Raw genomic sequence first — 12418 nt, 5'->3', positions numbered from 1 at the left:
CAAACTGTATGCAGATGTTACCCTTGGTCACATTCGACACCAGAACTACCATGCTGTCTAACCTGGTTTTCTTGAGAAAACAAATAAAGAGGTAAAGTGGAATTTCACTGTGACCACCATTCACATTACATTTGTCATTTTCATTCTTTAGTGCCAGGACACTTACCACAATGCTATAATATTTGCAACTGTAGAAGTGATTGTTGAATGGATACTTATGCAAAGTTTTGGCTGACGTTTATAGACTTTACAATTTTAGCTTTCAAACCATTAGCCAAGAATGTTTTTGAAGCATGACCAAAAGATTTTCATTTCCACTGGTCAGAACTGGGCTGTAGTGCTATAAACATAAAGGAAACTTATCCAAATAAACCTGTATTTACTAGCATCGGCAGTGAAAATCTTAAGGTAAAAATTGTTGTAAACATATGTGTTTAACTGGGTGTTCATCTGCAGGGAGGAAATGAAATTGTAGTCTTCCCGCAGCTGTCCACTTCCAGTCAAGTAGGTGTTGAACAGTTAGTGCTCTGTACCCAGCGAGTGCGCTGTAATCCCTCCCCCTGATACCTGACTGACATCCTGCTTAGGAGCAGGATTTCAGTCATGGAGCAGTGGGATTGATTGCAACACACTCACTGTATCCAGGCACCACGGTAGGAAAATGACAAATGTAATGTGAAGTGTGTTCAATTTTTCCTTTTTGTTGATTTTTACAACAAAATCATGTCAAACAGTGTGGTAGCACTGATGTTGAATGTGACTAAGGGAGTAATATCTGGATGGAGCTTATATGTTTTTTGTGCGTGGTTTGGTGGATTTATTTTGGGTTCACAGGTTTTTTCAACACTTTAAAATACATACTTGTATGGAAATGGCTTCCACATGTTTGTTTGAGATAGGAAAATAATATTATGGGTAGATAATATTAAAGACTCTGTAGAGGGCTGAGGAATGTGTAGGTGATATATAGGGCCTCTTTCACACTTCCGTCTTTCATTTTCCGTCATAATGCGTCGTTTAGAGAAAAAAGCGGATCCTGTGAATTTGCCTGAAGGATGCGTTTTTTCTCAGTCTTGTATTAGCGACGGATCGCGACGCATGGCCACACGTTTCGTCCGTCATGCACTGGATCCGTTGGAATTTGTTGACACGTCGTCTGGTAAAAACGTTCAATGAAACTTTTTTTGTCTGCGTCAGAAAAACGTGCCACGACGGATCCTGCGGCATACGTCGTTGGCTAGAATGGAAGCCTGTGGATGCAGGATCTGTCGTGGTACGTCACATGACGGAATCCAGTGCTGGATTCTGTTTTTTTACACTGAGCATGCTCCAAATCAGTATTTAGTAGCCAATTGGCCAGACAGCCCCAAATCTATATAAACCTGCCATGTGGCTTCATTCCTTAATGTGCCAGCAAGAAGCATACTAGCAAGAATCCTGCCAGCAACCTGCCTGATGGATAGATGCATAGATGGACACAATTATTGCTAGAACTCCTTCCATTTCTGCCATTTGCTCTAAACCCTCTCAAAGATGGGGTGTTAAAAACACTCAATATATAGGTTTCCATTATTTTGCAGTAGCCAATCACATTTGGGAGCCTCCCATTTGGAGGTATGGAATACTTATCCATCAAAAACGAATGGAAAAAACAGATAAGACGGATGTAACGGATCCAGTTTTTCGATGGAACCGTCTAGCGGATCCGTCGAAAAACTGGATCCGTTGCATCCGTTTTACACTATTTTTGACGCATCCGTCGATACGTTGCGCCGATGTATTGTGATGGCTGCCAGATGACGGAATTGTGAAAGAGGCCTAAGCAACAGGAAACTAACTGTTAATGATTGTCAGTCAAGGAGCAGGGGGAGTGATTACAGCGCACTTACCCTGTAGTGAGATCGGCGTGCTTGCTGCCTCACGTCCATCCACTTGACTGGAAGTTTATGGCTCTGGGAAAAATGTAAATTCAGTTTCTCCCTGTAGCCAGACATCTAGGGAAACTGCTGGATATGTTTAATATGGTAAGAAAACTGTGGGGGAAAAAAGCGCACAAGTCCATTGGTTGATACTCTTTTGGGTGTAAGGGGAGTAAAGGGAAGGTGCTCACCTGAGCAGGTTGTGTGCATGCACAACTCTTGTGAACACCTGAAAGTAAAAGCTGCTGCTGCTTCTTGGCTGGGATAATCTCCTCCAGGATAGTTGACCGATTAGCATCATGACATCATACCAGGCGGCATTGCTGTAATGAAGAATCCTAATGGTCAGGATGATTTGAACGGCTTTTATTTCCACAATGCGTTTCACCGATGGTCTTTTTCAAGGGAAAAAACAATTGCAACAATAGTTGTTTTTTTTTCACTTGAAAAAGACTCTAGTCCAGTATTAAAGCAACTCATGGAAATAAAAAGTGTTCAACTCCTCTTCTTCATCCTGAGGATTCTTCATTACAGCCTGATATCGTGTTGTCGTCCTAATCGGTCAAATATGCCTTTACCTGCAGATTAGCACTGTGGTTGCAGCTTAATAGTTTCTCTATGGGTAATAATATTTCCACCATAATTGCGGAATGACCAATAACTTGCCTATAAAGGCAATTTGAACTCTGGACTCCTCACAACAAAAATGAGCAGCATTGATGGTAAAGTGGATCAGTTCCTACTGTTTATTATACTCATAGCTGGCACTCTTCACAAACTGCAACTCAGCCCCATTTACATGACTGTTCTGTGTTGCAGTTCTCAAGACTTTAATGGGTCGAGAGCTTCGCTGTGCAGAGAAATGGCTAAAAGACAATATCCGCTTCTTTCTGTGTTCCAGGACACATAGACCTAGTGGCTGAACCTCCTCTTATTGGTAACTTGCCATAACCAATATGACATAACCTACTATGATGTGAAAATCTCTTGATGTGTAATCTGATGGCAAGTGCTACTTATCCGATTATACCAGAACAACTTTCTTTACAGACAGATTAATTGTTTTAAGCACCATGCATTTTATATTGCGGGAGGCTTACATTGTTTCTTCTACATTCCGTGCTGGCCCGCTTGGCACTTGTGCTATGCCAGGTCATGGTGAGTGACGCTGACCTCTCTCTTGGCAAACGCCATGAAAACATACATGAGGCCACATACAGGACTTACAAAACAGTAAACAGAAAACATTTACATTTCATTTTGCTGCTTTATTTAGGATTATTTGTTTACCTTGTTTTATCCTAACAAGACAAGATGGTAAGATAGTTCCGCCTGGCATGTCTGTTTACTGAATAGTTGTTATGCATTAAGATGACTCTTACTCAAATGAGTTCCACATGAAGAGAAATGGATTTACTTATGTTATTTTTTTTTTCCTCAAAATCTGTGCAGGCGTCTTGCAGGAAATGATTTGACATACATTCCCAAGGGAGCTTTTGCTGGACTCAGCAGTCTCAAAGTTCTGTAAGTAGATCAAGCACTTGTTATGTATATTTCCGATTACTGTTCCTAATTGCCCTGGGCCACTAATTATAGTCTTATTGCCGAAATTGCTTGAGCGTTTAAACCAATAAACCAGAACACTTGCTATAGCACATGAACTCTGTGCATAGTCCTATAGATAAAATGTAGAAATAGATACGTTCTGACTTGTAAATTAACTGTAAAAGGGAAAAGTACCGGAAAACAAAAAGATGATATGCATGTTAATAAGAAAATCTTGCGATGATGGCTAGCATCTGGCTAAAAACCAACATGAAAAGGTTTACAAGGAAGTCAGCCTGACAGCAGTTTATTATACATTATTCAGATGAGGTTTCCTCTGAGTAGAGCTGAACATACCTCTTCTTCATACCTATCCTATGAATGTGATAAGTCATGGGACTCATTTGCAATCAGCTGTTATAAGATGACCATTAAAATCATTAGGTTTCTGTTTAAAGAGAATTTGTCACAAGCTTTTCACTACCCCCATCTTAGAGCAGGAAATCTAGAGGCAGAGACCCAAATTGCAGTGATGTATCACTTACTGGGCTGTTTGCTGCAGTTTTGAATCACTGGTTTATGTGCTGCAGATATAGCAGTTCTCTGACTGCTGAGTTTTGTGTAACACCGCCCACACCACTGATTGGCAGCTTTCTGAGTACACTATGCATAGGCAGAAAGCTGCCAATCGGTGGGGGTGTGGTTATACAGAAATCAAGTATATGGAGGATTACATTGTAGCACGATTACTTATCCTCTAGTCATAATCTTTTACTGATGAAATAGTGATTTACATCAAAACTACAACAAGCAGACGAGCAGGTCACACATTACTAGAATCAGGGTCTCTGACTACATTATGCTGCTCTCACATTAGGTGGCACAAACCTGCTGACAGATTTCAGGAATGACAATGATATACCTGCATGAGAGTTGCACTTTGCAGTGGCAAATAGTGTGGGCTGTGAATGAATATCCCAGTTTTATATATATTGTATAAATGAATTGTATATGTGTCACACAAGCACCAGTACAAGTGATCCTCCAGACCAAAATGGCAGATTTCTGCACTAAATGTGTGATGTGGGATAGTGTGGAACTCATTTGATCCCTTCACTGTTTGCAGTGAGTTCTGAACTGTTTGTGAAATCTTTAGGCTATGTGAACATGTAAGAAAAGAGGTGCAGAATTTTCTGCACAAAATCCGCATCTCCTGGCAGAATCCGCAGCCGTGGATTTGCCGCGATTTTTGTGCGGTTTTTATGTGGAATTGATGCAGATTTTGTGCAGATTTTCTGTGGTTTTTGCCACTGCGGATTTTTAACATGGAGGGGTGCAGAAACGCTTCAGATCCGCACAAACGAAGTGACATGCACTTCTTTGAAATCCGCAGCAATTCTGCACTGATTTTTCCGCACCATCTGCACAGCTTTTTTTTTTTAACCCCATTGATTTACATTGTACTGTACATCACAGTGCAGATCTGCAGCGTTTCTGCGCGGAAAAATCTGCTGCGGATCCGCAGCAAATCCGCATCGTGTGCACATAGCCTAAAAATGTAATGTAAAAGGACAATATTTAATAGAGAAATAATATGAACCTAAAGCCTAGTTACATGAGTTGTCTGCATTACACAACCCATTTTTCATGTGCCTAGTTACTGTAGTTATTTATCAGCGTAATAGCGGACGTTTTTCCCCTGAAGAATCAGTCCATTAGTCAAAGTAGAGAACTGCTGCAAAGATCAGCTCTCCCTCCAGAGAACATGTCTCGTCCATACCTTACCCAGAGGAAGGGACACTCACTGGCCTCTTGATCCAGTGGTAACATTCAGCATCATGAGAATAACAGGTGAACAAAGGTTTTAAAATCCAGACACATTTTAAGTGTATAGCATCTTTAGATATTGTGTCATGTGACAGTAGTAGTACATTCAGAAGAAAATGTATCTGTTCCATTAAGTTAACACTGTATAATTCGCATTTTATACGCTGGCATTATATATGAATGCTAGCTGAAGAGCCTGGCGTAGTTATACCACCTCACTTCTCTTATTTTTCCATCACGCCTCTCATTTTCCCCCTCACATCTTTCATTTTCCCCTCACATCTCTCATTTTCTCCCTCACTCCTCTCATTCCCCCTTATACCTCTCATTCCCCCCCCACTTGTTATTTCGACCTCACATCTGTTATTTTCCGATCATTCCACTATTTTCCCTCACTCCTTTCATTTTGCACTCACACCTTTTCATTTTCACCTCACACCTCTCATTTTCCCCCTCAGTATATACATGTTTGTCACCTCCCTTATATATAGTATACACCTGTATGTCATCTCCTGTATATAGTATATACCTGTATGTCATCTCCCCTGTATATAGTATATACCTGCTGTATGTCATCTCCTCCTGTATATTGTACATACCTGTGTCATCTCCTCCTGTATATAGTATATACCTGTATGTCATCTCTTCTGTATATAGTATATACCTGTATGTCATCTCCTATATATAGTATATACCTGCTGTATGTCATCTCCTCCTCTATATACCTATGTGTCATCTCCTCTTTTATATAGTATATACCTATATGTCATCTCCTCCTGTATATAGTATATACTTGTGTCATCTCCTCCTGTATATAGTATATACCTGTGAGATCTTTTGGAACACCTGGAGTGGACCCACAGATCCACGACAACGAACCTCCCAAGGGTGAGCTGACCAGGTAGACCACCCCCTATACAGGGAGCGTTAGGGGCAGACCTAAGGGAGACTATTGCCACAGAAGCTGGAACCCCGGAGACAGGTAGTAGGAGGTACAAAATAGAGAAGCTGGGTGTAGGACGGACAGAGCGGAGTAAGATGAAGTACAGTTTGGTAAGAGCTGAGTACAGGCGAAACCAAAGGAGCACTGGGAAGGGGAAGACACAAAGGAAGCAGGACAGGACAGAGACACCAGACTAACAGAGTGCGGAGCGGACACTGGGAAGGTTGGACTGGACGAGGAGACAAGGAAGCCTGGGAAAGGCAGAGAAGCTGAACTGGCTGGACAGAGCGGAGACTCAGAACAGGCAGAGCAAAGACAAAGGTGGACCTGAGTCACAGAAGCACAAATGACAGACAGGCAAGGAGCAGAGGAAGGAATCGCCTTAAATACATGGAGTGCTGAAGGACTTCCGGGTCACGGTCCTCCAGGATCACAGAGATGAGATACAGACCGCCTGTAAATCAGAAAGAGGAGGTGCTGGAGTGGGCGGTGCGCACACGCACCCGACGAGAGCCAGGGAGCGGAGAAGAATGAAGGAGAGGACGCGTGCCACAGCGGGTAAGTATGAGCGGAGGGAGCTGCGGTGGTCCCGGCAGCAGGCACGGCCGCAGAAGGAGTGGCCGTAACAGTACCCCTCCCCTTACTCCCCTCCTTTCTATGACCAGACAGAAACCTGGATAAAATCTGAGGAGCTTGTATGTTCTCACGGGGCTCCCATGTCCTCTCTTCGGGACCAAAACCCTTCCAATCAACCAAAAAGAGTGTTTTACCTCCTGTATTAGACCTTGTTCACACATTATTTGGTCAGTTTTTTTAGCTCAGTATTTGTGAGCTAAATTGGCAGCCTGATAAATCCCCAGCCAACAGGAAGCCCTCCCTCCTGGCAGTATATATTAGCTCACATATACACATAGTAGACAGGTCATGTGACTGACAGCTGCCATATTTCCTATATGGTACATTTGTTGCTCTTGTAGTTTGTCTGCTTATTAATCAGATTTTTATTTTTGAAGGATAATACCAGACTTGTGTGTGCTTTAGGGCGAGTTTCATGTGTGTTGAGTTGCATGTGGTGACATGCATGTAGCGACTTTTGTGAGATGAGTTTTGTGTGGCGACGTGTGTAGCAACTTTTTGTGTGTCGAGTTGCATGTGACAGGTTAGTATAGCAAGTTTTGCGCATGGCGAGTTTTATGTGTGGTGCGTTTTGAGTATGTGCAAGTTTTGTGTGAGGCAACTTCTGCATGTGTTTCAACTTTTGTGCATGTGGCAATTTTTACGCATGTGCAAGTTTTGCATGTGGCGAGTTTTCCATGAGGTGAGTTTTGCACATGTGGCTAGTTTTGCGTGAGCCTAGTTTTGCATGTGGTGAATTTTACACGTGGCGAGTTTTGAGCGGCGACTTTTGTGTTTCGAGTTTTATGTGGCAAGGTTGGTGTATGTGTGAAATGTGTTCTGAGGGTGATATGTGTTTTAGCACGTGGTAGTGTGTGGCGCATTTTGTGTGTGTGTTCATATCCCCGTGTGTGGTGAGTATCCCATGTCGGGGCCCCACCTTAGCAACTTTATGGTATATACTCTTTGGCGCCATCGCTCTCATTCTTTAAATCCCCCTTGGTCACGTCTGGCAGCTGTCAATTTGCCTCCAACACTTTTTCTTTCACTTTCACTAGAAAGGGGCAAAATTGTTTGGTGAATTGGAAAGCGCAGGGTTAAAATTTCACCTCATAACATAGCCTATGACGCTCTCGGGGTCCAGACGTGTGACTGTGCAAAATTTTGTGGCTGTAGCTGCGACGGTGCAGATGCCAATCCCGGACATACACACATACACACACACACATACACACACACATTCAGCTTTATACATTAGATCTAGTTTACTTTGTGGCAGCCACCCCAGCTCCGGATCTTAATGTCAGACAGTCTAGCCTTCATTAAATAGTTTCTACAATGACTTTAAGGCCCTGAACCCACTGTCATTTTGTAGTGACTTATGCAGATTTTCACATGAGAATGCCTTCCTTTGAAATTGCAGCTGAGTAAATATGTCTGCATCGGTGTGTTGTTATTACCATTGTGTAACTAGCAACTCCTATTGAACTCATTTTGTTACTAGACAGGTGAATACCTGCCAGCGACCTACAGGAATCTGCTTGCTGATGCATCCTCCCGTAGTTTATCTTTAGGTCCCTGAATCCTTTGGAGAATACCCAGACGGGTGTTTAAATATGGAAGACTGAAACTGATTCCATTGTTTTTTATATATGTTTCGTGTTTTACTCTTACAAGGTTTCAAAAATTGCACATAAACATTATTGTTTCGTTTTTTAAAATCAATTTCTTCAATTATTATTGAATGTACTTCTTTCTGCCTTTTAATTAGGATGTTGCAGAACAACCAGTTAAAACAAGTTCCAAATGATGCTTTCCATAACCTTCGCAACCTGCAGTCTCTGTAAGTACAATGAAATGAAAATGACATCAATAATGTAAACCTTAATGGGGTTATCCCATAAATATCCAGTAAATGAGGGTCCCACTGCTGGGACTTGCACCTATCTCAAGATTAGGCCCTGTCTCTCCATACAAGTGAATGAACCTAAGGAGTCCGTTTATATGGACCAATTGGTGGCATTAAGCAAGCGCCAATCTGTGAATGTTTACAGATTGATGGCTACATAATAGTCACAGTAAACGATGCACACTGAGTGATCTGGCGTAGATCGCTCAGTGCACATACGCTGCCAGAGTTCTCGCCAGTAATGCGAGATACACAGGACAATGCACCGTAGAGAACAATCTATTGTGCTTCACGAAAAACGCTTATTCTTTGGGTGATTAGCCTGTTTACTCTAAAAGATTATCGTAAAGAAGTGTTATTAAGAATACATAGGCACGATAATCTTTCAGTGTAAATGCAGTCTAAATGTCCACTGCTGGGACCTCTAACTTAAGAGCAGGGCCAGGTGTCTCCAGACAAGTTAGTAGAGAATACATCTATGTGCAGCCATCTACAGTGGGGCAAATAGGTACCGTATTTTTCGGACTATAAGACGCATCGGACCATAAGGCGCACCCCAAATTTTCAGAAGGTGCGGTGGCCTCCCAAAAATCCCATCCCAGGCTGGTGTGGTGCTCTGTGCTGGGCCCGGGGCTCTGCTGGGACAGGGGCTCTGTGCTCCAGGGCAGGGGCTCTGCTATGGGTCAAGGGCTCTGTGTTCCGGGTCAGGGGCTCTGTGCTCCGGGTCAGAGGCTCTCTGCTCCGGGGCAGGGGCTCTGTGCTCAGGGGCTGGGCTCCGGGGTAGTAGCAGCGGCTCTCTGTGTTGCGTGGGGGGCTTTGACTTTTCGTCAAAGCCCGGAGGCCCCCTCTCATCCATTAATGCCATGTTGCGGTGGCCTCCAGGAACAAGGCCGCCGGGCCAGGGGCGGTGCATGTTCAGATTCAGATCTCGGCCACATGTCTTTTTGGTAATTTTCCTGATGAAGGGGTCACATAGACCTTGAAACGCATTGAATAAACCACCAGAGTTCTTCATTATATCTGAATTTGTATCATTGTGGCAGCGCGGATTTAATCCACAAATTATCCTTTACAAACGTCTCTAAAGATTTTTTTGGCATATCCAAAATATATGTCCTTCCAACATCCCATTATGACCTTTGGTGATACTTCAACCTATCAGCCATTAAAGGATTTGACCGGTCAAAAACTACAAGTCTGAAGTTACTCTGTATGACTGAAGACTCATGAATCCTCACATTAAGTGCACTGTGAGGATTCTCCATTGTGGAAGTGGGCAGTCATGTGACCGTAAGTATGTGATCTGCATACTTCCAGCCACATTCTGACTTGACTGTATCCAGTTTTGCTCAATTCACTTGCATTGAGCGAGGCTGGATATAGTCTAGTTGGCATGTATGCAAATTGCCCCTCCTCTCCAGGCATCGGAGCGTCCTTATAGAGCAGTGTGCGCTCTATGACTGCATTCACATAGTTACAGTAGACTTGTAGTTTTAGACTCGACGACTCCTTTAATGTGTGATAGGTTGAAGTATCACCTACGATCATAATAGGGGAGTAATCGGAGGCATTGGTCATCATTTGCTTATGCACAGCTCTTTCTTGTTGCATCAGTTTCAATGGAAATTGCTGTGTTTTTCTTAATCAAAATGGTAAAAGTGGTGAAACCATAATGGTTAAATCAGTGAATAAAGTTAGCAGGACTTCTGTTCTCCCAACAGATGGGGGTCTTAGAAGAGATGTAAATGTCTCACAACTCTTAATGTTTTTCGACTTCTGTCAGCTATATTTTTTGCTATAAAGGCAGCCCCATTAGCAGTGTTTAAATGACTTTTGTTTTGTGACCCCATTAGACGGAGTCACGGTAAGTAGTGGCATTTCTAATCAGCCATGTACCAGCCATGAGATGGGATGATAAGCCAATATAAAGAATATTGGTAAACCATCCATCGCTTTTTTCATTCAGGCCGGTCTTTGCCCCTCACATAAAGGTGGGCATTTTTAGTTTCCTGTTTCACACTGCTCACCAGGTGCCTCTTGCATTTTGGATTTGAACAAGGAATGCAATTTCTGGAACAAGTTAATCAATTAGGAGGACAGTGGATGGGGTTAAGAGCTTTAAGGCAACAAAGTAACCTTCACAGAAATTCCCCCCAAATGGAGGCTTTTGTTAGTATCAGCATTTGAAGTAGGTAATGTTTTGTGTCCATTGTGCAGCAGAATTCACATAGATCAGGTAACCCCTATTTAAAGGTAGGAGCAGCTGAGAAATGGTAAATGGTAGTTAACTCACTATCACAACTGCTATCTTGTCCTTTGTTCGGAAAGAAAATGACTTGTACTTGTCTATTATGGAAAAATTCCTGAGTGGAACTGAACTCCTAACTATTCAGAGAAGAGGAAGACTGATACATTGTATCTCGGGGAAACACTTAATGGTGGCCTAATACACTTATCAGTTGGACATAACACAATGTTTTCTCGTGTGTTACTATATATACCATGAAAGCCATATTTAGATTAATTCCCTTGTCACATGACTGTTCAGCAGATTACAAAAAGTGGTTTGAGTAATATAAGGAAAAATTACATTCTTTTCAGAAAATATGGATGAGCATATACCCCGTCTGGTAATACTGGAAATTTGTATGGCTTTTTTAATTCCAAAATAATATTTCACAGTCGGAAATCTGGTGTATTGATCAGAAAACTGATCAGTCTTCAAGGGGATGTGACACTGAGCGTGCAGCAGTGGGCCACACAGTACAGAGAAGCATGAGCTGAGCCAAATGATATATCGATTTCATGGAGAGATTGAGCATTTATTCATTGAAATACCTGCTCCTTCTGTTTTTATGAGACCACTGGGCTGTTCTGCACTCACTAATTGATAGGCTTTACTGTGTGAACTTAGATATTGCGAGCTAGCTTACAAAACTACCTTTGACATCAGAAGTGAAACCTTCCTGCATTTTTCTCTATAAAAGGATAGAACAATCCTGTCCTTGGTGCGCAGTTTGTTTTAAAATAATAAACTGCGTTTCATTCATCCTACCCAGGTCTAATGCTGAGTCTCCATCAATCTCCTGTGGTCTGTTATTGTCTGCAGCATTGACGTGATGTTGTCAGTGCTGGTGTCTTATCAGTGAGCCCTGAGTGGCTCATGCCATCTTCTCAGACCCACTGAGCTTACTGGTTGGATGTCAGCCCCACAGTCATTAACATAACATACATCATGAGCAGCGGCCGAGAGTCCGCTCTAGGCCTGAGGAAGGTGAGTAAATCAAAGTTTGTTTGCTGTGCCTAGAGACGGGGATTTTCTGAAACCGGAAAACCCCTTTGAGCCCCCATTAGTAGTATTGTCTATAACTACTATAGTTAGAATTAGACTGGTCTCTCCAATTATTATTATTATTTATTTATATAGCACCATTAATTCCATGGTGCTGTACATGAGAAAGGGGTTAAACCGATACAAAAATACTGCACTAGACAGGATCTTAATCAAAAAGACATCTTTATTGAATACATATATGATAATAAAAATATATTGCATAGACCAGATGGGAAATTCAAAGAGGTGACAACTACACCGGGGGCCGCAGGTAAGAGGAGAAACAATATTGCCTTAATAACAAACATGCATCCTATTGACTAACA

General features: G+C 42.3%; 1 protein-coding gene across 1 annotated transcript in view; it reads left to right on the top strand.

Moving 5' to 3' along the window:
* LGR5 (leucine rich repeat containing G protein-coupled receptor 5) overlaps window positions 1–12418 on the top strand; it is a 330331-nt gene that overhangs the window by 224928 nt on the left and 92985 nt on the right. Inside the window, exons 3-4 of the mRNA XM_069764603.1 lie at window positions 3372–3443; window positions 8621–8692. Of these exons, the coding sequence (XP_069620704.1) occupies window positions 3372–3443; window positions 8621–8692 (144 nt within the window). The remainder of the gene's footprint in view (window positions 1–3371; window positions 3444–8620; window positions 8693–12418) is intronic.

Source organism: Ranitomeya imitator, chromosome 4 (genome assembly GCF_032444005.1).
Source record: "Ranitomeya imitator isolate aRanImi1 chromosome 4, aRanImi1.pri, whole genome shotgun sequence".
Taxonomy (NCBI): Eukaryota; Metazoa; Chordata; class Amphibia; order Anura; family Dendrobatidae; genus Ranitomeya; species Ranitomeya imitator.
Note: the sequence above shows the minus strand (reverse complement) of the source record. Positions and strands in the feature narration are given on the sequence as shown.